Here is a 27,563-nt window from a genome sequence, read left to right on the forward strand (position 1 = left end):
TAACCATGGGAAAGAGCAGCTGTTTGTTCAGCCAAGGGCCGGGCTCTGGCTCCTTCTCTGGGGCACCACATAATGACCAATAACTGGCTGTCCCCTTGTGCTTTCGGGCTGACAAAGCACTTTAGATTTATTTTCTCAGTAGAACCTCACTATAAAACCTGTCTGGTAGGTGCTAGTAATCCTATTGTACACAGGAGGAAACTGAGGCTTATACTAAGGGACTGCCCAGGGCCACCAAGCTAGTAAATGTTTAAGGCAGGATTTGAACTTGGGTCTTCCTGACCCCAAGCCTAACAGTCTCCACTGGCCACCCCTCTGTACCAGCCTTTACTGCCACTGTCTAAGTGCACAGGCAGAGGCTGGGCTGGGGGTGGTAGTTTGTATAACCAGTGAGGTTGTTCCTACCTTTATCTCTTCTTGATACATCTTTAGGCTCAGGTCACTTTTGGTCTTTGACCTTCTCCCCAGAAACACCACCGAGTTTTGCTTGAAGAAGGAAAGGCCACACATTATAGAGGGTATATATTACATATGGGGGTACATGGGAGGAAGTCTCTGAGGCCCCGAGGGCCCAACCTGTTAGTCACCAGGGCTTCGTGTCCCATCTTTTGCAAACAAAATTATCTAAGGTATGAAGGCGAGATACTTCACATATTAGCTGAGGAAGATGCCACCAGCACCACCCCATTCTGCAGGCCCAAGGGACCTGGCCAGAGAGCATAGATGCATGTAGTGGAGGCAGTCACTTACCCCGTATTTGTCCATCTGCGAGCGGGTTTTCAGCAGCTGAGAGACATCAGAAGCAGAACCTGGGGTCTGCCTATAGAACTCCAGGACTGCAATCAGCTCCTCCCTGGAAATGTCCTTCTCCAGGACAATGCCACTGTGCACTGCCAAAGGAGGAGAGAACACCAGGGCCTTGAAGCAGGGGCTGGGCCCACTCCCAGCTCAGTGTCAATGTGGAAGGTCTCTGCACTCCTTCCTGGGCCCCCACTTTCCACAGGACTTGGGGTTTAAAAGGCAGCTGGCAGACCCCAGAGCCTCAGATGCCTGGCACTGACCTTCAGAGTCCTGGTTTTTCCGGCTGTAGTTCATACGGAAAACAAAGGCCTCAAGGATGAAGGCCACAATAATGGTCATCACCACCTAACCAGGGAGCAGAGAGAGGGTCAGCAAGGTCTTTGCAAGCTGGCAGTGCCAGTTGCACCAGTCATTACACCTCTAGCCTCCTGGGCACGGCACCATGAAGGAAGGAGGGTGTGGGTGGGGGAAAGAGAGATGCCCTCTGCAGGGCAGGAACCTACCATGGTTACAATGTAGAAAATCATGAAGTAGAGGCGGCTCCAGTGGGAAGTCTGGGAGGTGACACCTTCCTGAAGACCGAGGGAAGAATTAGACCATGAGGCTGTTAACAAAGGCCTGTGACACCTGCATACCACGGGGCCCTGGCCCAGTCCAGGTGCACAGCGAGCACTCCAGAATGGTTCTGTGGCCTGGACCATGGCACCAGGAAGCTGGCCAGAGGGTGATCCAGGCAGGGCAGTCAGGCCCCCAGCATCAACCCAGGAACCTCCACTGAAAGGCCTCTTCAGCAGGGGCTCAGGGGCAGGGAGAGAAGAGCTCAGGGGCTGGAAGGAGGCCTTTGGCATAGTTAGCTCCAGACTGACCAAACGAGAGTGGAGCCACGTTTGGCCAGCCAGGAGCCAGAGCCTTGTGGGCCAGTGCTTAGTGGATGTGGAAAAGGAGAGGGGCTACCTTGGGTGGGTGATCAAAGAAGGGTCCCAGATGGCGTGAGCATCACTTACCATGATGATGTACCAGTTGTTGACCACTGTAAGCTCAAACAAGGTCACTGCCATGGGCGGGGAACAAAAAAAGATATCCAGAGTTAGACCAAGCCTTTTCAAGGCCAGGTCATCCCCCTCTTACTATCTACTGTCACCATTGTAGCAGGCCATGCTGAGAGTGAGCTGGGCTGTGCCCAGCCACTTTGGCTCTCTGGCTAGATGGCAGCCTTAGGGATCCACACTACAGAACATGCACATAAGCATGTGGAAGTCTGATTTGGCTTGAGAGGCGGGGCAGCTCCATGGACAGAGCCAGCCTTGGAATCAGGAAGCCCTCAGATACACACTGCACAACTCAGTCCACCTCTAAGGGCCCCAGGAAGCCTTCTGAGGCTCAACCGCAGAGTCTACACTGGGCAGAAGGGGGGGAGTTCCTCACATAAATCCAATCATCATGTCCCTTCCATCAAAAATCGGTCACTCCAAGCACAGCACAGGGCCTTCCTCACATCAGCCCAGAGCCAAGCCAAGCAGGGCACAAGCCTAGTCTAACAAGGGAGGGCCAGGAGGGAAACTGGAGGCAGGACTCAGAACCAAAGGGAGGGCACCGGGGACCTCTCCCAACACCCAAGGGTGTTTTTCTTCCATAAGTACTGGCTTCCTACAGGAAAGGTGCCAAGGGCTGACAAGGACCTGTGAGTGTCCTCAAGCCCTGCTTCTCTCCCATCCTTATCATATTAAGTCCTTTCAGGACTTCCCTTCCAGCTCTCCTTCCAAGAGAACCCCCTGGCCTACCCAGGAGAAAACCTGGGGCAGGTCCCATGGCAGCCATCTGTGCTGCTCACACACAGCTGGCACACGTCATTTCTGAGCTCACCAAAACTGTTCAGGATGTTGTCGAAGTTGTTGAGATAATAATAGCCCTCATCCACACTGGTCTTATTGCCCACGGTGCGGTTGATCCAGCGATAGGAGTCGGCCACTGTGCTTGTGCTAGACAGGGAAGCAAGAGCAGGCCCGGTGGGGAAGAGGCCCCCAGACCATCCACCTTGGAGCCGGCTCGCTCGAGCAAAGCCTGAAGCCGACCACCTGAGCCACGTCCTCGGTCACTCAGCGCCTCTCATGGCTGGGCCCTTTCCCTCTTATCCCTGCACCCGGTGTCCAGGACAGTCCCTGGCTCCTCTCACCTACCTGCCTTGGACGCCAAGGGCAGCCTCCAGAGTCATGAACAAGCCCGAAAGTCTCTCCCAGCTGCTCCCATGACTCCGCCTTCCCCGTCCCTCTCTCAGCTACCAGAAGAAGGAATTGACAAGGGGAGAAGAGAAAGAGGCGTCTCCCCCTGCTCTAAGGGGCCTCTTTTCACATGGGATGTGGGATGTGTCCGGGACGTGAAGATCCCCTCCACAGATCTCTCTGCTGCTTTGTGCCTGTGGCTAAGAACTTGCCTCCCCCTCCTGCCTGCTTCCTCATGGCTACCTCTGAATCAGACCCTTCACAGGAAGGCTCTGGTTCCCCAAAGGGGTCACTTTGCCACTTTTGGCAGAAATTGCTTCAGAGGCAAAAGCCAAGGTTACAGACTCCAAACTCAGAAGAGAACATTTAGGAAGCACTAACAGCAAATCCAATGGATTTTACAATAGGAGAAAGAAAAGGAAGGGTAGGATGAAGAGAACTGTCACCTTTCAAGAGGCCTGAGGCCTTGGAACCCCTTTCTTGGGGTTCTGAGTCCCCTGTTCCTAGAACATTTGGCCCCAGGTACTATGACTGCCAACTGCCCATGCCAACCCAGGCTGGCACCAGGGTATATGACACCCAGGCCTCAGGGGTTAGAGAACCCTGGGCCCAGGCTACCTCTAACAATGTGGCCTGCAGGGGCAATGGGTGGAGGAATCCCAGGAATGGGCTCTAGGAAACTGCCTAGGGACTAAGGAGGGCTGAGGAGAGCCAGCTGGCCTGGCTCCAGCTCCCTGCCGTCAGCCAGCCAACTACCCTGGGCTGTCTCTGGACGTGCAAGTGCCAGCCATGGGGCTTAACAGGGAGCTGCAGGCCCAGGCCCTGCTGCCAGGAGCCCGCTAAGGTCCCAGGGGACCTCGAGACTGAGAAGCACTGACAGAGAACCAATACTAAGCCTAAGTTCCAGCTCAGGCTTGCTTCCTCCAAGGGAGAGGGGCTTCCCCTGGGGCCCATGAGGTGACAGCCTCTACCATGGCCAGGGCAACCCCACATACTCACTTGCAGCAGTTTGGGTACAGGATCCCGCAGAAGAACTCCATGCCCACAATGGCAAAGGAGTAGTAAAAAATGAGCAGGGTGAGGCCCAGGCTAAGGGAGAGAGAAAGGCCACAGGGTGATTTGGAGAAAGGGCAGGAAGGCCAGCTTTGCTGCACCTTCCAAACACTCCCTACTCATTGAGCTGGAAAGAACCATCCGTGGATTGCTGCTGCCCATCTCACTGACTGCCAACAGATTCCCCACCACATCCCCCTCACCCCCCGCAGCCTTGGGGCAAAGACAGGGGGAGGGCTGGTTACCCAGGTGTTGGGTGCAAGATAACTTTAAGACTAGTCACATCATGGCCTACTTGTCAATGAAGACTCACTGGTAAGGGACAAGGGGGAACCCCCATCCTTCCCCCTTCCACTTCTGGGAAAACATGGAGAGGTCAACGAGATCATTCTGAGAGCTGGAAGGCCACCCTCAGAAACCCTGCAGCCCTTCACATGGCTGTGCCAATTTCCCCTCCCGTCTCATCAGTCTGAGCACAGAGGTAGGCGTACCTGGCCATTCGGGGGAGAAGCTCAAACATGGTATCCAGAACATTCCGGTACCGCTTTTTCAATTTAAACAACCTAAAAGACACAGAGAATGAATGGACCCCTTCTAGGTGCACAGTAACATGTCCTTGGTCCTCTTTCTTTCAAAGGTCATTCCAGTCACTTCCTTCATTTCCTGATCTGCAGGAGGAAGGGGAAGAGGAGATATCTCCAGTATAACTTACCTACCTCAAAGGCTGGGGTTACTGGGGGACTCAAGGGATGGCTGTGCAAGGCTCTGACCACATGAGATACTCAGGGCAAAGGGGCTAGTTCAGAGGCTGTTAACTTGGGGGTCCATCGACCAACACTTGGTGGGGGGCAGCTCCATGAACATGGAACTTTTAAAGATTTTGATTACTGCTTTTCAATTGATTTTGAGTAGCTGGGTGGTACAGTGGATAGAGTACTGGCCCTGAAGTCAGAAGGACCTGAGTTTGAAATCAGCCTCAGGCACTTACTAGCTGTGTAACCAACATAACCGATTTCTTTTATACTTAACATTTTGATAACTGCATTTCAATCTAATTGATTTCTTTTAAGGTCCTATGTATGTATTTTATGCTTTTAAAGGCATGACTCTGAACAGGGGTCCCCAGGTTGCCTAAGGGGTCCAGGACACCAGAGGTGGCCAGGATGACTGGAGAGAGGTCTCCATCTGTGATGCTCAGAACCCTGACAAGCCCAATCTCATGTCTCTACCAGATGCAGATATCTGAGGCCAGGGCTGGGCTCCTTCTCTCTTATATGCCACCCCTATCACAGGCATGGCACCTTAAACAGAGGGAGAACTCTACAAACATTCTTCCCTCCTCACAGTGCCCTCATGAGCTTGGCAGCCCGTGACTGCACAGAGGTGGCAGGAGATGCCTCCCTGTGGACACATGATGATCATTCACACATCTCAACAGCCAGGCCAGGAGAGGGGTTAAGGGTCAAGCAAACAGGGCAGAAGCTCTCTCTGCATGAGTCCCCTGAACTCATGTCTTAGTCTATGGCCCACAAGTTCCATGAGGACTGGGACTATGTATGACAAGGATGGGGAACCTGTGGTCTCGAGGTCACATGTGGCCTTCTAGGTCCTTGGGTGCAGCCTTTTGACTGAGTCCAAGTTTTACAGAACAAATCCTTTTACTCAGGGGATTTGTTCTGTGAAGTCTGAATTCAAAGGGCTGCACTTGAGGACCTAGAGGACTGCAGTTGGCCTGGAGGCCGTAGGTTCCCCACTCCTGCACTAGGACATCTGCCGTCTGGGAAGGCTCCTCTCCCATGAAGGAAAGACCAGACAGCTGGCGAGCATCTGTGTGTATTTGCCAAAGGAACAGAGGGCCAGCTTCTCCTTTGTGGCTAGCCTCCTCTACAAATACTAAGGTAGAAGAAGAGTGACGTGCGTGTGGGTCCTACAATGCTACATGGGTCCCCCAGGGCAGGGGAACACATGGAAAGAAGGACGATGGGATTGGAGTTTGGGGAGTGATCACCCAAATGAAAACCTGGGCTTCCTGACCACCAAAGGACTCGAGGCCCATGAAGATCTCTGACAACGGGCCAAAGTTCTGCCTATTTTTAAGTTGCCACGTGGCAGGAGGTCCAGGGGTCTTTTTGACTATGGCTGACTCCATCTCCAAGGTCAGCCGAGGTGAGAGCTGCTTTCTGTGCTATGACAAGTGGCACCAGGGACCGTACAGGAGACCTCTAACCTTGGCCTCCAACCTTGAGCAAGAAAGGCAAGGAAAGGGAATGAGAGGGGGCCAGGACAATCTTCCCATGTGACTCATGAATGAAAGGAGGAACCACAAGCCCTTCCTCCCTGGGCTGTTTGTTTCAGGAAAAGAATCCCTTGGGACAGGAAGGATCATAGGCCTCAGGGCTGATTTCCCCACTCAGGTCCCAGGTCAGACTAAGGAAATCCTCCCTCCTCCTCCCACCCCTTCCCAGAGCTCAGGCTCAAAGCCCTGCCCTTCACCTCAGGAGCTGGAGTGGGCGTAGGACCACAATGAAATAGAAGGGCTCCATGTTGAAAGCCAAGGCCAGGAGTCCCAGGAAGGCAAATGCCGTTACAGAGAAGTCGAACCTGGAAGAGGTGGGAAAAACAACAGCCCCTGCATCCTACTTCTGCACCCCAACTGACCATCCCCAGACAAGAGACACATGCACACAGCTAATCTTACTGGCCCTGAGGACAGGAGTAGGGCACACTGAGGTGACACCAATCCCCTGCCCTTGTGGTTTCAACAACTGACTTGGCCACAGCATGGCCTCAGGGCATGTACATCCTAAAGATGAAACCTTTGGTTTGTTCCAAAGCGGGGTGCTCTGATTGTGAGGGAGGAAGCTCTCTGGGGGTGAGATTGGATGCCCCATACTCCACCTGATCCCCAAGAAGATGGACCCCATGCCAGCCAGCTTCTATAGCAGCACAGCTGGTAAGTGGCCACAAGCTAGAAACTTGTGAGGGAGTGAAAAAGAGGCTCCTGGGACCAGAAAACCTCAGACATTGGGGCTCTTTGGGCCCTCAAGGGACCCAAGTGGCAATGGCAGTAGCAGAAATTGCTTCTTCCTCCCCCTGCCCTCCTCTTGACTCTCCAGCATCCTATGAAGGAGGCGGTGCACCAAGCAGGGAAGGTACATGCTCTGGGTCCCAGAGCAGCTGAAGGTGATGTTGGGAGAAGGACCCGGGTCTTGCCTATCCTCTTGGCATGGAGTGGCTCCCCAAGGGAGACCGAACAGGGTCCTCTCTGGGACCTGGGTAAGCCATTCTACAAGGCCTCTCTCTGTCATATGAAGGACTCCGGGATCCTACTCTAGGAAGGACGGTGGATAATAGGTTCTAAACCACACACAAAGTCAGCAGCAGCAGGGCCAGGCAAGCACCTCGGAGTCGCTGTCCTCCACTGGCCCCTCTTCCCCACCTCTTTCCCTTCCCCTCTCTCACTTACAGGTTCCATCCGGAGGTGAGATACTCCACAGGCCCCAAGCCAGTGGTCTTCAGGAGCAGTTCCACTGCATAGACTGTAGAGAGAATTACAGTGTTGGAAAGGACCCGTCTAACTGTCACTGACAACAATCTCTTTGGCACATTCCACCTTCCCCCTCTAATATCCTTGCTAAACTTTGGCTTCTTTTCAGTCATACAGGACTCCAAGTTTGGCCATCTCTTCAGAACTAGACTGCTATTTCGGCACCCCTTCTACACTCTATTTATTACTCCCCCTCTCAGAGCAGGGCGAACCAAGACCTCCCCTTCTAGAGGACTGAATTGAAAATTCAGATGCTCCCTGAAAACTAGAATCAAGGAAAGGCTTTGAACTATTTCAACTCCTTCCTTTTAAAGTAGAAACTAAGGCCCAGAGAACAGAAAGGAATGACCTAAGGTCACATGGCTAGCTAGGAGCAAATCAGGGACCATAGCTTGTGTGCTAGACTCTCATCCCCTTTTGGAGCATCCAGTATCTTGCGATCCCAGAATGGAGCTGACTCTCTCCTGTTTACCAGGAGGTAACATGCTCTTAGAGAAGGATAAATGAGCTTCGATTTGCAGCCAAAGTCCTTCCTACCATGAGGAAGCCTCTCTTGACTTCTCATGGCCCTGAGAACTCACTAGTGAGGAAGATGATGTAACTCCAGGGCACGTTTTTGGAGAAGAAGTTTCCACCTGCAAAGCAGAGAAAGGGTGCCCTAAGGGATCAGGCCAGAACCTGCTTAGGCTGTCACCAATCACTTAGCTGGTACTGACCTTTTAGCATGAAAGTTTCCACAAGGATCCAAATGCCATTGACGGCCACCACCACATCTGCAAAGGCAGGCCCAAAGGGAGGGGCACAAGTTTATTTGCTCTACTACAGGTCCCAGATGAAATGCCCTGGTGCATTCCCTGGACATCTAAGACTTAGCGGAGCAATCCCAGGGTATGCCAACGGCATTACTGTCATACCCACTCACCCACCCGCCCACTGTTCTTCAAGTGATCATCTCCCAGACACTGTTTCTAATATGTCAGCTCAATACACCAGGGCAGGATTCATTTGAAGCCCCTGAAATACCCTGTGTATAAAAAGGACATTCAGTTCTCAACCTGACTTAAGGCTGGAAATCATATCCAGGTCAATAGAAAGAACAGATCTTGTAGAAAAGGCACAAATCAAGGGCATTAGTGACCTTGGTCCAAGGAGGTTCAGTTCCAGTGATGACCACTGGACCATGAACCACAAGCAGGCCCATGTGTAGCATGCCCTTCCCCTGTGACCCCCTTGGAGAGGAAAGGAATTCAGCAGGAAATCTTGCTGCATGTCCAGTCAATACTTACACATAAAATACTGGAAGCCTCTGGACTTCACTAGGATATTAATGCCTAACGGAAAAGAAGAACTATTGAGTCAAATTGTTTTCCTATTAAAATACGATGTCCACTCTTAGCCTAGGTCTGTTCATCCTTGGGTGGCCATCCTCCTACAGAGAAATGGTAAGACTGGAGGGGAAAGTGGAAAGGGCTTACCCTGGAGGTGTTGCCTGTGTTGGGGCTCAAAGGGTCTTGGCCACCATCTCCATGAGTCTTCCTTGACTTCCCCGGTGTTCAAGGCTTATAGACTTGGCCAGAGGGCTCATCATCCAGAGACAAAAGCAGTGACCCCAAACACCACAGTGCTTCCTGAGGCACTGCATTCCCAGCGGGCTTTATGTACCGCTCACTGGCCCAAGTTCCTGCTCTGACTACGTGACAACAAACACCCTGTCAAAAGTCCCTTGGAGGAAGGCCTAGGTTGCGGCTCCAAGCCCCCACAGAAGAGGCAGAAGTGAGCACTGGGGTGCCCCCGGACTGTCTGTACAATCTCTGGGCTCCCTGTCCCCAAGGGTGGCAGATCACTCACTCACACCAGAGCCCTGACTACTTGAGATGCCAAAGAAGCACCATACGCCTCACCAGCATAATCATTCCAACATTTCTTAGGTGTTCACTTCACGGAATGCCCCCCATCCTGGCATTAAGCCTTTCCTGCTTTCCCCTTCCCCAAATCCTTGCAGTATAATCTGGGTATATAGATATATTCCTCCCTAATGGATTGTAAGCTCCTCAAGAGCAGGGCCTCTTTCATTTCTGTCTTGCAATGACCAGCTCTGGACTAGGGAATTTCTCATGTTCTTGTCAGCTCAAAGCCTCCAGTTTCCTTTCTATTTTCAATCATTCTCATTCTCATTCCAAAGCATTCTCCTAACCAAGAGTCACCCTTTGTCCAAAGATTTTAAGAAAACGAAAGGCTGTTCATTCAAACCAATGAACCCATCAACCACACACATCTCACAGCTCTGCTCCCCCACCTCAGAGAAGGCCATTCACAAAGCAGTCAGGCTGGCCGGGGTTTGCCTTTCTGTTTTCCCTGTCAGGAGTCACTGCGCATACCCGGGGCTTACCTTTGAAAATGAGGAAGGCTGTTCGCGGGAGCTCATCAAACCAGTGTTCTTTATTGCGCTTTGCCTGTGACCAGAAAAGAGACAGAGAGTGGAGGATGAGGTCCAACAGGTGCTACCCTGGGAAGTACTGCAGTCACTCTTTCCTTCTCTCCTTCCTTCCTTTTCTCCTTCCCTCCCTCCCTTCCTTCCTCTTCCCTCTTTCCCTCCCTCTCCCCATTTAACTTGCTGAGTGACTGACCCTTAGGCATCTGGCTTCAATGAGCCCCATTCTTTGGGGCCACAGAGGCAGTGGTGCCCAGTGCAGTGAGGGTCCATGAGTCAAGGCCAGCTCTCAAGGGTAAAGTCCCATAGATCCTAAGCCTCTGCCACCTTCTCCAGCCCTTGCACCCCAGTCCTCTCCCAAGGGCACTCACCTTCCACTTTAAGGCAACAACTTCATAGATACCATAAAAATCCTTCAGGCTGTAGGGACAGAATGGGAGAAGGGCAAGTCACTATAAGCTCCACAGACCCCACCCCACCCCCCCCCAGCTTCCAGCCTCTGGGGGAAAAGCTTCAGGGTGATGTGGGAGAGGCCCAAGAAAGCTCAGCCAGAGACAAGCTCAAAATGAGGGGTAAGGATACATTACAAGATCCCCGATGCTGAGCTGGGAGGGACTTCTGAGGTCATCTAAGTGCCATCCCTTTGTTTGATAGTGGCAGAAAAGGAGGCCAAGAGCAGAGAAGGGCCTTGACCAAAGTCACAGGGTAACAGAGAGAAGGACTGGGATTCGAAGCCAGGTCTGCCAACTCCAAATTTGCTGCTTTGTTCTGTTAAGCTGCCTCCTCAGCATCCTTGGAAGAGCAGAGAATGCCCAGACCCTAGGCCTCAGGCTCTGCTCGTTCGTCCCTAAAGCACATTCCTTGGAGCCAGACTCCAAGCCCCTGCAGGAGCACCAATGGACGACTTGTGTCCTTGGGCCAAGGGATGGGTCTGGATCTCAACTGTTTATATGACCTCACCCTCAAGGGATAACTTGGGAGGCAGGCCTTGGCAGGGTCAAGGCTGCTGAGCTTGTCATTTTATTCTTTAGGGCCAATGTAAACAGCGCTGTGGGAACATCTGGATCCCCGAGGACATCTTTCAAGGGAAACAGCTGTACTCATAGTAGGGACAAGAGCAGGATTTGGACAACGCCTGGCACCAGGAATGCCCAACGCAGACTGCTAGGCTGGGGCTGCCCTCCTGAGGGTCTAGATCCTCTGCTACAACATAGGCCTTTTCAAGCTTTTAGTCAGGTCTGCAGGACACTCCTGTTAATTCAAGTTGTGAGGGGCATATTTCTGGGGCTGCACAGAAAATCAATCAGAAAGCTTCTCTGGGAGGGGACACCTCCCACTACACTCTTCTGGGTCATAGCTCTAGAGCTAGAGAGACCTTAAAGTGTACCCCTTTCATTTTATAAATGAAGAAACAGGTTAAGTGACTTGCCCAAGGACACCCAGGTTGTACACAGTCAGCATCAAGCCTCTTCCTGTTGAACCACACCCCGTGTGTCCTTCCCTCTACTGCCCCTTTTGTTTCTTCCACCCAAGGCTCCAATAGGTAAAGTCCTACCTGAGTAGAGGTGTATTGCTTTGATTCAGGGCTTTGAAGGTGAGATAGCGCTCCCGAGCCCCCATCCGGGGTTTGTAAAACCGCATCAGGCCTTCAAACTGCCGGAAGGAGATCCCCGAGGGCCGCTGGAGAGGGCAGAGAGAGGGAGGACAAGGCATGTGTGTGCAGACACAGAAACCCCCTCCCTCCAGCGCTGCTCAGGCAGGAGATCTGGGTTTGCCACTGACTAGATCTGTACCTATGTCCAGACTGTGATGTTGGGCAAGTTACTCCTCTTGACTAACATCTCTAAAATAAGGATGGGAGGAAATGGCTTCTGGGGCCTTTCCTATAGTTTCCTTCATAACCCAACCTTGTATCTTTCCCTCTGGAGAGGCAGGAACCATATATGGTAATGCTATCTGGGGACACAGGGCACCTACTCTCTCATTTCTCTGAGCTCAACCACTTGTCTTGTGTGTGGGGGTTTGTGTGTCTGTGTTTGTTTGTGCGTGCCCATGAGTCTGTGTTTGTGTGTATGTCCGTGTGTGGCTCCATCTGTCTGTGCTAATGGGCATGTGCATGTGTGTGTGGCAGTGGCCCCACTCCCCCATACCCGCTGGCTGATGAGCAGGCCATATGCGTGCTGGATGGCTGTGCGCTTGTGAAGCAGTAATGACTTGAATTTGCGCTTCTCGATGTCATTGAACGTGTCAAACACAACAGCCAGGAGCTGCAAGGGAACAATGATTCACAAATAAGGGGCATGCTCACCTTCATAAGCAGGTTTCTCCTGTGATGAAGCAGGTAATGCAAGTATTAATATTCCTTTTTTAAAGACAAGGAAACTGAGGCTCTCCAGCTAAGTAAGAGTCTTGCTGCTTCGTGAAGAACAAACACACAAGGCCTCGAACCCTGAAGCCCTGAGCTGGGTAGGGACACCTCACCCGGCTTTCTACGGGTGTCCCATGAGTCACCCCCAAGGCACCCACACATGCTGGGTCTCCACCGCTGGGAGCTCCCCACTGCAGGGTCTCCTTATCTTGCCAGTGGGAAGTCAGTTCCCAAGGACACACTACTCATATTTTTTCTACACTGGTTTTGCTGTTCTAAAGCACAGGACTGGCCACTCTGTCAATATTAGTTGTATAAAGCAGCACTACTACTTTGTAACTATCCCCACCACAGACTCAGAGTCTCTGAGTCCTCTCTCTCTCACCACGTGCTGCTAGTAGCCTTATCTCATCTCTTTAGGCCCCTCTCTCATCTTGCCCCAGAACCTAGTCTAGAACCTCATCACCTCTCCCCTGGACACATGAAGGGCCTCTCAGTCAATTCATGTCCCTCCTGTCAGGCTTGGTGCCCATTCACCCAGCAACCAGAGTTGCCAAAAAAACCAAAACAAACTCCACCTTAAGGCATAGGTCTTACCAGGTCCTCCCCTGCTTCAAAGTTTTCAGGGGCTCCCCACTGTCTCCCGTGTCAGACACTGACTCTTGAGCATGTTTGACAGCTCATTCTTCATCCACTGGGGGAGTTTGAGCCCTAATGCTTCATCTCATGCCCTGTCCAGTCATCACACTGACCTCTGAGCTACCTCCAGAACAGCTTTCCATCTCCAGCCTCAGTATGGGCACCAAGGCCATCCACCCACTGCACCTGCCTCCCAGAAACCCTCCTTGTTCTCCAGGTGTGGTGGCCAAGCCAGGCACAACTTCCATGATGGTGCCAACTTAGTGTTCCTTCCTTCCTCAAATTATCTTGAGTTTACTGTGTATATGCACACGCACATATCTGTGCATGTGTGAAGGCATGTACATGTGCATGCACATGCATGTGTGGGGTGTCAGATCCTTGAGGGCGGGGGCTATTATGCTTTTACTTTCTTGTCTTGGTACTTTGCACTTAGCTTCGTAATCAGTGTTTGCTGAAGTGAACTGGTAACACCCTCTGTCCCATACAACTTCATACTTAATTCTAAATGGCCTTGTATTGCCTGTCCTAGTTGCACATATACCAGGAACAGGGATCCAGGTGCCAAACTAAACCAGGGTCTGATCCTCACTCTGTTACCCCTACAGCCATGAGCAAGTCCCTGTTCTGTTCTGTGCCTTGGTTTACTCCTCTGCACTCTGGCAAGTGGGACTAACTAGTCTCTCAGATCCCACAGAGTGTGGAAGTGGGGTCCATACCAGAAACTTTGGTGACCCTCATCCCACTTTTGCCCGCCTCCCCTGACCCTGAGTCTCTGGCCTAGCACAGAGTTAGAGCAGAGATGGTCAAGGACTCTTTGCTGGCCACGTACCAAGTTCATGATGAAGTAGAGCTCAATGGAGAGGTACACGATAAAGAAGATGCAGGACCAGGGGCTCCGGGCATATGAGGGCATCATGACATCTGGGAAACTGTACTCCAAGAGGCAGAGGGAGTTAGACCACCCCTCTGTGGCTCAGGCTGAAGGACAGTCCCTCCAGCTCCCAGTCTTCCCCTAGCTATGCTCCCCCTCCCCCTCCGTGGGAGCAGGTGAGGCCTTGCTCAAAGGAGCACCAGAAGCAATGGCTGATAGGGCCTCTGCCAGATTCCAGACATGGCAGGGACACAGGGAGCCAGAAACTCCAAAGGGTCTTCTCCTCAGAATCCTGGCTACTCCTTGAAGGGGAAACACCTACCACCTTCACATCTGGATTGGGTGTGTCAGGCCAAGTTAGAACCTGGACACCTTCAGAGAGGGGCCCAGGAACGTGGCCCTCCAATTCTTAGGGTGCCGACACCCAAGAGGCATTCTGCCACTCCCACACAGCAAGGGTACCTCCCTAATGAACACCACAGTCCTGGGCTGCCAGCTGCCTCCCCAGCAAAATCCTGACATCCATAACTGGGGCTGCCCCCCACTTCCCACTGTGAGGACACTGCGAGGCAGGAAGTCTGGACCCACAGCACCAAAGGATGGGGAGAATGGTTACTAAGTCCCTCCATTTCTCTGGAAGGGAAGCAGAGATCTCAGCCTGAGTAACTCAGGAGGTTTTCTAGGAAGGAAGCAGTGACAAATGTGCAGATGCTCCCCAGGTGAGTTTGGCTGTCTGTCTGGGGGCTAGCAGAGGGCAGAATTGGGGCCCACCCAGACCCAACTGCTTACTTAGCGGTGGTGAGCAGGACGAAGAGGCTGACAATGCTGTTCTCCAAGGTGTTGAAGTACTGCAGAGGAGGGAAGAGGAGCCTGATGGAGAGGTCTGCGAGCCAGAACAACATGACTGGGAGTCCCTTCCTCTGTACCCACCCCAGGGAAGGCTGAAGGGAGCTCAGGGGGGCCCTCATGGGCATTTATTCCAGGCCCTCCCAGCCATACTGAGGCCACTGGCATCCCTGGGGACAGAGGCTGGCATCCCCTCCATGATTCTCCACCCCGTTCTATGCTCTGGGGCTCCAAGGTAATACGGGGCATCTCTCTGGGCCTGGAACTTAAAAAAAAAGCCTAATTTAAAGACGTTGTAATGATTTGTATTTGCTCTCTGTATCTATCCTGCACACACTTACATACATACTTGTTTCTAATAGAATGTAACGTCCTTGAGGGCAGGCCACTCATCTTTGCATGCCCCACAGAGTTTCAGGCATACAGTTCAGAGCTTTATAAATGCCTGTGGTCTGAGTGATTAAGCACCAGAGACATCTGGTTCCTCTCCCACAAGCTGACAAGTGACCATGACCACCTGGTTGCCTTGGCTGAGAGTGGAGATTTTGAAAAAGATGGATTTAAATCTGCTGATTACTTACCGGGTCTGAGGGATTTGGGGAGAACAAATAAAATCCTAGGAGATGGAAGAAACAACACACAAAGTAGGCTCAGATGGTCTGGCAGCCAGAAGGAGCCCAAAGAAACCCACTCCTTGGGAGCCAAGGGCTGGCCCAACTCACGTCCTGGCCATCTCTCTGGTCTCTTTCTTCCACCTCCCCATGACCCAGAAGCCCTGGCTCTGACAGCATTGGGACAGGAAAGGACATGACTCTCTTGGCCCCTCAACATTTCTCCTTGAGGAAGCCTGAGCCAACAATAGTACAGAGGGAAGATGGAAGACGAGTGGACAAGAGGGACCAGGAGCTTTCCATGCCAAGTGACCACGACCTGGTCCAGGAGCCAAGACCCTCAGGCTTACTGGTCACTCCCACCTTCCTGGGTCCCTGTTTTCCCAGATGTATAATGGGAGCATTGCCTATGCTAAGCCTGAGTCCAGAGCCCTGTTCACTCCCAGCTCCTCAGAAGCAGGTACAAGATAAGCCCTGAATTCTGCACCAAGACCACGACTTATCATGAGGGTGGATCAATGGGCCCTCGGAGGTCATCAGGCGAGAGAGGGAACTCACCCAAGATGGCAAAGATCACCATGAAGAACAGCAGCAGCAGCAGGATGTCAATGAAGGGAGGCAGGGACTGGAAGATCTGCCGCAGGTTGCTGGGAGGAAAGAGAGGGTGCAGGTGGGTCCCATGCGAGTGCAGGCAGAGGGAGCTGGGTGCAAGCGACAAGGGGCAGCTCTGGCATCACAAGTCCTGAACTCCAAGCCTAGACCACCAACTACTCAGCTTCTCTGGGCCTCGCGTTTCTCATCTTTAAAATGGGCGTATTAGCAACTCTACTGCCAACCCCATAAATGTTCTGTAAACCATGAACCACCCTAGGGTGCAAGTTTTTATTCTATTTCCCCCATGAGACTCTCTTGACCTGGACTGGGAAAGTGGAGCTGAAGTTTTAGAGAACCCTGCAGACTGTGTCCCCCTGCCACAGAGGATGGTACAGAGGATCACTGGGGATAAAGGGACGGTATGGAGGATCAGTGGGGGATATGGGGATGGTATGGAGGATCACTGGGGGATAAGGGGATGGTACAGAGGATCACTGGGGGATAAGGGCAGCCTTCTTGGGGTGGGGAGGGAACACAGATGGAGAGGTGAGTTACAGAAGACCAGCCTCCAGTTATCCTTGGTGGGAGATGATAGGAGCAGGAGGGATCTCGTGGCCCATCTACCTTTAGAACCTTCATTTTGTGGCTTGCAGAACAGGGCACAAAGCAGATTTTACTAGGTCCCCTGTTACTAGTTAGTCCCCGTCCCCTAGGTCTATTGTTTCCAATATGACCCATATCCAGAGAAGATCTCTGCAGCCAAGAGAACAGAGAGGATTAGGACCACACTCAAGGCCAAGTAGATGACTCTCTGATTTTACCAAGGGGTCATCGGCAAGATGCGTGTGTGAATCTGAGCCTTGGTAACCTTGCTAGCCCACCTAAATCCCATGACACGTGCTCTGGCAGCAGATTCCTTTCAGGGGAGATGGAGGCCTTGGACCTCTCCACGAAAGGCAAACATTCCTGCTTTTTGCACTTCAAGGGTCCAGGAGCCTGGGGTTGAACTGGAGCACACCTGACGCCCCACTCCCTCCATATCCTTTGCTCCTCCTCACCGACGGACAGCACCACAGTATCGGCAGTCCACCAAGAAGATGCAGCGCAGGGCCCGTGTCACCCGCACATGTGACGTCTGACGAACCAGCACCACGATGGCTTCGACAAACTGAACCAGCAGCACAACCGTCTGTGGGGGAGGGAGGCCCCAAGGCCTTCTTAACAAACCCTGCTGACTTTGGCCCCCACTCCACAGTCATGGGCCCTGTCCCTGGCACAGCTACTCCTGAGGCAGAGACCCAGAGCTGCCCAAAGAACAAGGGAACAAGGAGGTAGGTGGGGGCAGGAGGTAGTACAGGGCAAATCTTATCCCCTCACTGAGTCTCACCATTTAAACAGCCAAGGGCATGGACAGGAGTTGTGAGGGGGCTCTTGGAATGGACCTCTCGGAGGGCTGTCCACATCCCAGCCATCCTTGGAGGTCCTCTTGTCCCTCCATGAAACCTTCCCTTACTGCTCCAGCCCAAACTGATGAAGGCACACCCACTCCTCCTCCGGGGCTTTATAGCTCACAAAAAGCTTTGCCTGACTTTTAGTAACCCATGTTACAAATGTGGCCCAGACAGGCTGAGAGTCGTGGCCCAGACAGGCTGAGAGTCTTGCCCAAGGTCACAGGTAGGAAGGGGCATGTCCGGGCTTCAAGTCTAGATCTTATGACCAAGTCTAGTGTTCTTTCCCTGGCCCACCCGGCTGCCCATCTGAATTCCTCCAGCACCACTTGTCTTTATCATTGCTTCTGGCACGCACTATTTCATATGACCTGTATCACCCCAACAAGACTGCAAATATCTCAAAAACAGGGAAGTGATCTTGGTTTTCTCTGGGCTCAGGCTGTCATGAACCTAGAGAGGGTATGAAGAAGGGCACATGGGCAGCAGCCACCAAGACCTCATCATGTTCCACCAAGCCCTTTCCTTCACTGTTTCTGCTAAGAGCATGCCCATGGGACAGCTAGGTGGAGTAGTAGATATACAGAGCACTGGCTTTGGATCAGGAAGACCTGAGTTCAACTCTGGTCTCAGACATTTTCTAGCCATATGACCCTGGGCAGGTTACTTCACTTCAACTGTCCCCCCTAAAGTAAATAAGTAAAAGTACCCCCATTTTCCAAGTCCCCCAGGCTCAAAATCCCAGAGTCATCAGATTTCCCCCATCACCCCTCAGTCCAATGAACTGCCAAGTTCTATCAGTCTTTCCCTTCACACCTTTCTCTCTCCCAGCCCTCTCTTCCTTTCTATTCCTATTAACTGTCATCTGAGATCAGACCTCACCACCCCTCACCTGGGCTACTGAGTCTTGTGACCTTTCCCCCCACCCTCCAGTGCATTCTGTGTGTGGCCTTGTAGAAAAGCCCTGGATTTGGAAATGGGAGACCTGGACTTCAGTCCCAGCCCTGCCCTTTATTTTCTGGGTCACTTTGGGCAAGTCACTTGCCCTCAGTGGGCTTCCATTGACTCATCCATAAAATTGGGGTGATGGTGCTGGGGAAGGTCTCTTCCACCTCCAGTGTTCTACAATTTAACATATAGTCCATAGTGCCCTGTGGACAACTAAAGGCAAAGGGATGCTCAATCAAAGGTCAAGGGTGATGTGGTGCTGACCAGAACGAGAAAGCCAGAAGCGTTACCTTGACCATGGTGCGTTTATGCCGGATGAAGGTGTGGAAGCCCAACCATCGCATCTTCATGCACAGCTCAAAGACCACCACCATCAGGGCAAATAGCTCCAGGGTCGCATGTACCTGTAATGTCCCCAAAGGGTGCAGTGAAAGGCTCCATCAACCTCCCTCCCACAGCCAAGATGAGGATCTAGGCAGATGTGGCCAAGTGCCCAGAGTAAGAACAACCCCAGGCTGGGGTCCGGGGGTAAGGAAGGAACTGGGCTCCATCAACCTCCCTCCTGTAGCCAAGTCAAGGATCTGGGAAGATGTGGCCAAGTGCCTGGAGTCACAGCAACCCCAGGCTGGGGTCCGGGGTGTGTTAGGAACCCTGGTATTGGAGTCAGAAGGCCCAGGTTCATATCTTGCCTTTGTTGCCTCCTACTGGTGTGAATTTTGGCAATGCTTCTCCCTTTTATAGGCTTCGGTCTCTTCATTTTTAAATAGAGGGAGGTTGATTAGACAATCCCTAGTCTTTCTCCTCCAGCTCCAAGTCCTATGGTTTTAAAACCTGGCTTCAGATCCCCCCCGGGACAGTCTAGGTAATGAGAGTCTTCTCATCCCAGCTAAACACAAACAGTATTTTTGTGAAAGACACCACGATTCTGAGACACTGACTAAGCTAAGGATGCGTTGGTTAAACAACTTATCTTTAAAAGGGTTTTTAAGAATGGTTGAGGGAAATGAGAATTGCCTATCAACCTAAAAGAACACTGGTACACTGCCCATGAGTGTTTGAGATTCCAAGAGATTTTGCACCTGCATCTACGGGACACCACAGGGCAGGGTAACATGGAGAGCATCTGGGGTAATCTTTTTAGCCTGAAAGTGAATGCAGTATCTCCCTAATGTGCCCATGTGTCCCTTGGGAAATGATATAGTAGCAGAAGGACCATGCTGCTGTGGGCATTCAGCCACCTTTTTTCTTTCCCTTACTTGGGAGGAGGGAGTTAGTTCCTAGCCCTAAAACAGACAGGCTTTCCAACTGGAGGAGGTCCAGGCTGGCTTGGGTTTTCTAAATGAGGCTAAATGAGCATCAGGTATGAACAGGGACATATGGGGCTGATGGAACAATGGCTGGACATGTCCAGGGACATTTATTTGGGTCCTGATCACCCTTAAGCTATGGCCTCTCTAAATCTAGACCTCTTCTTAGCAATAAATCCCCTGGATATCTACCCAAAAGGGGTGATGGGTATTATTCCTCACACATGAGATGGTCAAGGGGTTCTGATGGTTTAAAATAACCTTCCTCTCATTGGCCATTCATTCTCCTGCTCTTTTATACAGTTCTGTGCCATGGAAGGCAAAAGGAATCCCTTCCCTACCCCCTGGTGCTCCTTTGGCCCAATCCTGGAATCTCTTCTGGGATGACCTAAGTCACTCACGTAAATGCCAAGCCGGAGAACAGGGACAGCAGGAGCCTCGCAGAGAGAGAGCAAAAGCAGGAGCAAAGCTGTGGTCAGCTCCATCAGGTAGAACAGGTGGTTGTGGACAAAGAGGTAGGCAGCCAGGCCCTGGGCATTCTTGGGGTGAGTGAAGAATTTGTCATTATTCTCGCCTTCCTGAAACAAGAGCAGAGGGGAAAGAGCTTTAGCACTGGGGGTCCAGGAACAGGAAAAGAGGAGATTTGGTTCAGGGGTGGAGAATGAGGTGACCGCACCTTCACGAGACCTGTCTAAGCCTATGGCCCTCAAGAGGCTCTCACGGAGAGCATCATTAAGAAACGGCCATAGATCCCAAGCTCACAGAAGAGTGATGGAGAGGGAGGAAAGCCTGGTCACCCTTCTGAAGTCAAAAGACGCTCTTCTCAGCTCTCTCTTTGCCCCTGAGCCCCTTTCTCTATTCCTGCTGAAGAGTCTGTGTTTACCTCAATCCCCCACATGCGCTGTCCAGGCTGCTGAGTCTTGTGGTTTCCACCTTCAGAACACATCACTCATAGGCCCTCTTCTCTCCATGGTGCAGGCCCTCTTGCCCTCCCATCTGTCCCCAGTGTCTCCAGTTCCCACAAATCCTCCACGAGTGGCTGATGTGACCTCCCCAAAGTGCAGGGCTGACCACGTGGGCCCACAGAACTCATCCCCTCCAAGATCAACTGGGAAATCCTCTGTAGGACGTTTAAAGCTTTTTGCAGGCTACCTTCCCCCTTATGCTTTACTCTCCTTTCATACTGTGTGATCCAGTGACCCAGGCCCTTCATGCTGTTCCTTAAACATGAGGCTTCATGTCCTGGCTACCTCCCACGCCTAGAATTTGTTGTGGTGGTTCAGTTATGTCAGTCACATCCAACTCTCTGTGACCCCATTTGGTGTTGTCTTGGCAAAGATACTGCACAGGTTTGCCATTTCCTTCACCAGCTCATTTGACAGATGAGGAAACTGAGGCAAACAGGGTGAAGTGACTTGCCCAGGGTCACACAGCTAGGAAGTATCTGAGGCCACATTCAGGATGTCTTCCTGACTCCAGGCCGGGCACTCTGTGCATTATGGCACCCCCCAGTGGCCAGGCCTGGTGCTCTGTGCACTATGGCACCCCCAGTGGCCAGGCCTGGCACTCTGTGCACAATAGCTCCCTCTCTCAATTCTACTTCTTTGTTTCTTTGGGTTCCTTAAGATTCAGCTTAAATTTCCTCTTGTATAAGGGCCCTTTCACAGCCTCTCCATCCCCGCCTCTCCTCTGAGATGACCTCCCATTGACTCTGTGTCTTGTGTGCACACAATCATTAGCATGCTGACCCCTCACGGTGGCCTGGGAGCTGTCTTTTGCCTTTCTTTGTGTACCTAGCACAGGGCCTGGCACACTGCAAATGCCTTATAAGTGCTTGTTTTTGTGGATGATGATGATGGTTCGATTCCACAATGATGCATCAGGCTCAAGTTTCCACTCTGGAGCCCCTCAGTGCCTAGTTGGCACTCAAGGTCGATCCTAATTCTGCTCCTTCCTTCAGGCGCCATCTCCCATCAAGCTGCTGCTGAAGTATCGCCTCCTACAAGCCTTTCCCGCTAGTGACCCACCTCTTCATATTAAACTAGTAAGGCTTTAAGATGCCCTTCCTGCTTCTCCCATCAAATGTCTTCATGCTGCAGGAGGCCTGGGAAGGGCCAGTGGATGGTGACCTTTGGAAGCTCACCCTCTTCTCCTTCTCAATTTCCATTCATAGGCCTGGCATCTTCTCCAGCTTCTTCAGAACAGGGATTGTTTCTTCTGTGTATTTGGAGGCCTAGTGCTTAGCAGGCCAGAAGCATTTAATAAATGCTTGTTCAACTGAACGGAATCTCCAAACCTCCCAAGTCTACTCTCATTTCCTTCACCTTGGTTGCTCGTAAATATAACTCTCATATATTATCAGCCCCAGGAATAATCCCTGTGGGCCACAACCTGCTGAGGGCCCCCAAACAAATACTGAACCAGTGGAAAGAGCCAATTTCAGCCCTTCGGGTTGGGGTTCCCATAGTTTGGGGCATAACAAGGAAAGAGGAAAGAAGGAAGCACGTGTTTATTAAGTACCTAGTATGTGCCAGGCACTGTGCCAAGAAGCACTTTACATATATTATCCCATTTGATCCTCTCAACAACCCTAAGAGGTAGGTGTTATTATCCCCATTTTACAGAGAAGGCCAGAGGGAGACAGAGGCTAAGTGACTAGCCCAGCGTTACATAGCTTGTAAATGTCTGAGGCTGGATTTCCACTCAGGTCTTCCTGCCTCCAGACCCCACGCTGTCACTCTGTCCCATTCAAGTATCCACCCATTTGCTAAGGAGATGCAGCCAGGCACACAATGACCCTGGAATGGGGTCCTATTGGTTGCATCTGCTACTGAAATGTGTGGCAGGACAGGAGACGATCCCATGGGCACAAAGCCCCTGCCACCTCTAGTTCAGAAGGCATCCACCTGGGATGGGTAGGTTCCACCAGTCCTTAGGGCAGGCTGGGTCCATCTACTCAACACAAGCCAGAAGGCCCATCTTCAACGAGGCTTGGACAAACCGCTTCCCTGTGTCAGAAGTCTCACTGCCGTGCTGTTGTCTGTAAAGGGCAGGCTGCGGGCAGGGGGTGGCAATGGAACAGAGGATTACTCATGGCTCTAGGGTTTCTCTCACAGCTTGGATTTTCCAAGGCAGCTCCAATTTCTAGGGGGAAAACACTGCTTTGGGGAATTCTGCTGAACAAATATCCCAGTCAGCTACTTTCAAACCCGAGTAAGAATCAGGGCTCTCGGCTCAGGAAGTTATTCCTCAAGTGACTTAGGTCCTGCTCCTCCTGACCCTAAGAGAGGCCGGCTGTCCCCAGCAAGAACTGGGGGTGCTCCCCAATGCTCTGTCAGATCTTGATCCCACCCCCCAGAGGAAATGACAAGTCTTCTGTCCTCATTAGGGCAAATGCACTCCATCAGAAAAAAGGAAAAAGGCACCAGGGCAGGCCAGTCTGCTGGTGTCAGGCCTCAAGCCCTTCCTACCTGCTGGGGAGGGCAGAGGCCTACCCAGAGGGATGCTGAGGCCAGGGCCAGCTCTGGAAGTCCCAGAGAAATATTCTATCCTGGCCACGCTGTTCAGCAATGACAACTAATACAAAACCTACAAGCAGATGGAGCTTCTGAGAGAAAAAGGGAATATGAATCTCTAGCTTTTCCCAAACTGCTCACAGCCGAGTTGGGGCAATTAGCCAGATCTGAGCAGGTAGTAAAGTCAAAAAAGAGATTAGGAAAACTTGGTCTTTTCTTCCTACAAATGAGAAGCTCCCCCTTTACAAATTTCCTGTTAAAGCAGGGAAAGGAAGTACTCCCTGGCCACCAGCATGACCACCAGGGGCTCCCCTGCCCCACATGTGGTGTGTCAGGGCATGTTGGGGCCTCTCCCTCAACCAGCACAGAGTCATTGGACAGGCAGCTGTGAGCTAAAGGGAACGGAAACAAGCCCTCCTCGGCTCAGCCCACCCACGAGCAAGCCTGAGAAGGGAAAAAGTGAGGAGCAGTGGGGAATCTGCGGCCTCCAGGCCACACTGGCCCTCTAGATCCTCCAGTGCCCAGCCTTTTGACTGCATCCAAACTTCACAGAAGTTTCACAGTCAAGGGCCACACTTAAGGACCTAGTAGACCACATGTGGCCTCGAGGCCGCAGGCTCCCCACCCCTACCCAGATTTAGAGTCAGGACAAACAATCATCAGTCACAACAGGGAGAGCAATCAGACGATGCCTTTGAGTCTCTCCAACACCATAAGGATTCAGTATAGTGCCTGGCACACAGCAGGCATTTAAGAAATGCTTGTCAACTTAACTAGGAAGCTCCTGGTAACGTACCACCTGCGGGGGAAACAGGAAGCATGTGATGGCTATGCTAGGCTGGTCACACCTGTCAAACCCCCACTGTGGTGAATTCTCTCAAGGGCTTTTAAAAAGCCCATTCAGCCCCAGCCACCGGGCCTGCCTTGGTTCCCTCCCTCTGGCTGTCTTGTTTTTGCCTGCTCTCGTCTTTCTGACATCTCCAGCTGGATGTTGGGCAGGCATCTCAAACTCAACAAGTCTAAAGTAGAACTCACTCTCCTCCCCCCAAACTCTCTCCCTCTCCAACCTTTCCTAACATCTGACCTCCTGATGGCCATCAAGGGCACCACCATCCTCTCAGTCACCAAAGGAGTCAATTCCTCCCTTACACACAATTCAAATAAACATTCATTAAGTGGCTCCTGTGTGCCAGGCACCGAAGTCATTCCCAGGTCTTGTTGTTCAGACACAACAACCCTCCTCTGCTTCACTGGTCTGGGCTCCCACCATCCCCAGTCTGGCTCAAGACCTCAGTTTCTTCCTAGTCTCCCTGACCCAAGTCTTTTCCCACTCCACTCTGTCAAGATGACTTTCCCAAAGCATGGGTCTGCCTATATCATCCCCCAACTCAAAGTCTAGTGGCTTACAATTCCAGGATAGAATAAAAACTGTCTAGCACCAACAGCGCTTCACAGCCTGGGCCCTCCAGCCTTGCCTTTGTCCACCCTCTGCGTCCTCTACAAGACAGTTACATGTTGCTCCCCACGAGGCCTGTCTGCTGGCTGTCCCATGCTCACAATGCTCCCCCAACCTTCACTGCTCGGCTCCCTTTGAGACACCCCTTAAATGCCACCTTCTGCAAGATGGACTTCCCTGGTTCCCCACAGCTGCCAGGGACTCCCCCACTGCAATGGCCTTCCATTCACTCTGGAAGAATTCTATACGAACCCAGTCATGCACAAGGGGCCTCGTCCAGGAGAATGAACCCTCCTCAGGGGCAGGGGCTGGTTTTTTTGCCTTAAATAGTATCCTCAGCACTTAGCACAGTGCCAGATAGAGAGTAAGTGCTTAATAAATGTTTGCTGACTGACTGAAACACTTCTGCCCTGAAAATCCTGCCAGATTTGCTAGAGACTGCCTCTCCTGGTCCATGATTTCAGAGAAGTCCAATCCCCCACCAAGCTTCAGTTCATTCTCTAGCCTCCAGCCATCTCCTCAACCACAGAGCACCCAAGCAGTGACACACTCTCTTTCCCACCATGCTCCTCCAACCCTCTCAGTGATGCTCAAATCAGCTCTGCCACATTTCCTAGGAAGGGCTGGGTCAGTCCACTTCCCTGCAGCTTTTCACACTGACCAGAGAACCCCTCTTCACCCTCCATTCTATTTTGTGGGTAATTTCCCCCTTTAGAATAGAAGCTCTTAGAGGGTAGGAACTAACTTGCTTCTGTATTTGTATACTCAGCAAAGTGTCTGGCACAAAATAAGAGCTGAATCATTCATGCATCTATCATTCATTCATTCATTCATTCCTCTCCATCCCAAAGGATATATGTCAGAGGTGCCTGATACTTACCACCTAAGATCAGAATGATGAAAGCAAAGAAAATGGAAGAGAAACAGATGGATGCAAAAGGACCGCTATCAAATACGTGAACTGAATCAGATCAAGCTATCACCATCCTTTACCGACAGTGCAGCATCATGTTAGGAGGATTAAGGGCAGAAATGTCCATTTCATATACAATAATTTGGGACAAGTTTCTCTCTGTAGAGTAACATGTCAACATTAGGTTGTGATATCTAAAAATTTCAGATATGAGGGAACAACCAGATCGTAGTAGAAAAGTTAAAGATGAATTAAGATACATTTTAAAAGGCTCTTCATTTTGATAGTAACCCAAGGATTTTTAAAAAGAAATTTCCTGAGCCTCCCCACCATCACCCATGAACACCTCCCATAGTGCTGAGCACATAAAGAAAGCCTACTCCTTAACCTATTAACTCTGGGTTTCCCTGTGACTCTAAGAGACAGGGTCGCACTGGGTCAGATGGTAGGAGAAAGGGGTAGGAATTAAGACATTCATTAATTCATTCAATATTTAGGATACTTTAAGTAACCAACTGAAATGATTCAACTCAGGAAGGCCAACGGGCCAGCTACAAACTGAACAGTGGTATTCTTGACAAATGTGGTGCTGCGCACAGGAAGGGGAGGAAAACTTACCTGGAGGTAGATTGCAGCCTCTTGATAATTCATTTCCCAGGTGGGTCTGGTAGGACTCAAGGAAGTTCCATCCCTGGAGTCTGGGACAGACACCCTCAAGTCACCGATAATATAGTTGCCTCCATCTGTAATGGACAAAAGGGATGGTTGGCCAGGAAAATGGGGGGAGAGAAGTTAATTTACAAGCTAAACAGTGAGATAAACTGATGGCCAAAAATATGAATAAAGCTGATCCAAGGCAGGTTAAAAAAAAAGTGTGTGTGTGTATGTGTGTGTGTGTGTGTGTGTGTGTGTGTGTGTGTGTGTTGCATGTGTTGTTTGCTTATCAAAGCTCTGCATTTCCAGAATCCTACTTTTTGTCGGTGTGGGCCTTCCCTCCACTGGGTCAGTTCACAGCCTCTCTAGGATATGGAAGATAATCTCAAAGGGCCAAGGCCAAACAATCCATTACCCTGTGGCCAGCCTGGGCACAAGCCTCTCTGAGTTTAGTTTGGCTGGCCTTGGGTGGACAGGGCCTGCACCTGCAACTGGGCCAGCTTGGCAGGACCTTCCCAATCTCAGGCTCCACTGGCATCACTTTTGAGAATCCAGTGTCACCTCTACACCAGGGGGGCATCAGCAGAAGACTTAGTGGAGAATGCCTTCTGTTCACCCTCCTGGTTCATACACCTCCTAACTTGTCTCTGACTCAAGTCCATCCCTGCTGCTAAAGTGACTTTTGGAAAGCATGGGTCTGACTATGCTAACCCACCCCTACTCAATAAACTCGTGTAGTTCCCTATTACCTCTGGGACCCAACAGAATATGCTCTATTTGACTTTTCATGCCCTTCCCCAATTGGCCCCCTTCTATCTTTCCAACCTTCTTGTTCATCCCTCCGTGCGACACATTGCTATGGTCCTGCCTAACTGACCTATTACCACATGCATGTGTGTGTACACACACACACACACACACACACACACACACACACACACACACACACACACACACACACACACACACGCTCACACACAAAACACCATCTGAGCACTGGCTATCGCCCATGCCTAAAATGCCCTTCCTCATCATTCCTCCCCTTGGAATCTCTAGCTTCCTCCCAGACTCTGCTGGAGTAGCACCTCCTCCAAGCAGGCTTTCCTGACCCTCTCACCCCAACTCCAAATGGCCCCATTCAGTTTCTATATATTCTATCTCTACTTGTCCTCTCCAAGAAAACAAACTTCCTCCAGGGCAGGATCTATTTCGATAATTTCAATTTCCAGCTGGGACACAGTAAGTGCTTAAGAAATGTTTACTGATTGGCTAATAATTTCCTTTGTGCAGACTGACCTTCCTAACTATGTCTGGATTAGGTTCCTAAGATGAGTGTGGA

At 51.4% G+C, this 27,563-nt stretch overlaps 1 protein-coding gene across 3 annotated transcripts in view; it reads right to left on the reverse strand.

Moving 5' to 3' along the window:
• TPCN1 (two pore segment channel 1) overlaps window positions 1-27,563 on the reverse strand; it is a 52,232-nt gene that overhangs the window by 2,772 nt on the left and 21,897 nt on the right. For all 3 annotated transcript variants that reach the window (XM_072600372.1, XM_072600373.1, XM_072600371.1), the window contains 25 exons: window positions 26,189-26,313; window positions 20,088-20,264; window positions 18,670-18,783; window positions 17,042-17,172; window positions 15,948-16,036; window positions 15,360-15,394; window positions 14,722-14,780; window positions 13,891-13,990; window positions 12,202-12,318; window positions 11,607-11,731; window positions 10,423-10,471; window positions 10,010-10,073; window positions 8,907-8,951; window positions 8,337-8,393; window positions 8,202-8,255; window positions 7,540-7,612; window positions 6,567-6,674; window positions 4,565-4,636; window positions 4,020-4,109; window positions 2,665-2,780; window positions 1,806-1,852; window positions 1,305-1,373; window positions 1,062-1,146; window positions 751-890; window positions 406-486 (listed from right to left, as the gene is read on the reverse strand). In XM_072600372.1, coding sequence (XP_072456473.1) covers window positions 406-486; window positions 751-890; window positions 1,062-1,146; window positions 1,305-1,373; window positions 1,806-1,852; window positions 2,665-2,780; window positions 4,020-4,109; window positions 4,565-4,636; window positions 6,567-6,674; window positions 7,540-7,612; window positions 8,202-8,255; window positions 8,337-8,393; window positions 8,907-8,951; window positions 10,010-10,073; window positions 10,423-10,471; window positions 11,607-11,731; window positions 12,202-12,318; window positions 13,891-13,990; window positions 14,722-14,780; window positions 15,360-15,394; window positions 15,948-16,036; window positions 17,042-17,172; window positions 18,670-18,783; window positions 20,088-20,264; window positions 26,189-26,313 — 2,222 coding nt within the window. The remainder of the gene's footprint in view (window positions 1-405; window positions 487-750; window positions 891-1,061; window positions 1,147-1,304; window positions 1,374-1,805; window positions 1,853-2,664; window positions 2,781-4,019; window positions 4,110-4,564; window positions 4,637-6,566; window positions 6,675-7,539; window positions 7,613-8,201; window positions 8,256-8,336; window positions 8,394-8,906; window positions 8,952-10,009; window positions 10,074-10,422; window positions 10,472-11,606; window positions 11,732-12,201; window positions 12,319-13,890; window positions 13,991-14,721; window positions 14,781-15,359; window positions 15,395-15,947; window positions 16,037-17,041; window positions 17,173-18,669; window positions 18,784-20,087; window positions 20,265-26,188; window positions 26,314-27,563) is intronic.

The sequence above is a fragment of the Notamacropus eugenii genome, chromosome 4, assembly GCF_028372415.1.
Source record: "Notamacropus eugenii isolate mMacEug1 chromosome 4, mMacEug1.pri_v2, whole genome shotgun sequence".
Lineage (NCBI taxonomy): Eukaryota > Metazoa > Chordata > Mammalia > Diprotodontia > Macropodidae > Notamacropus > Notamacropus eugenii.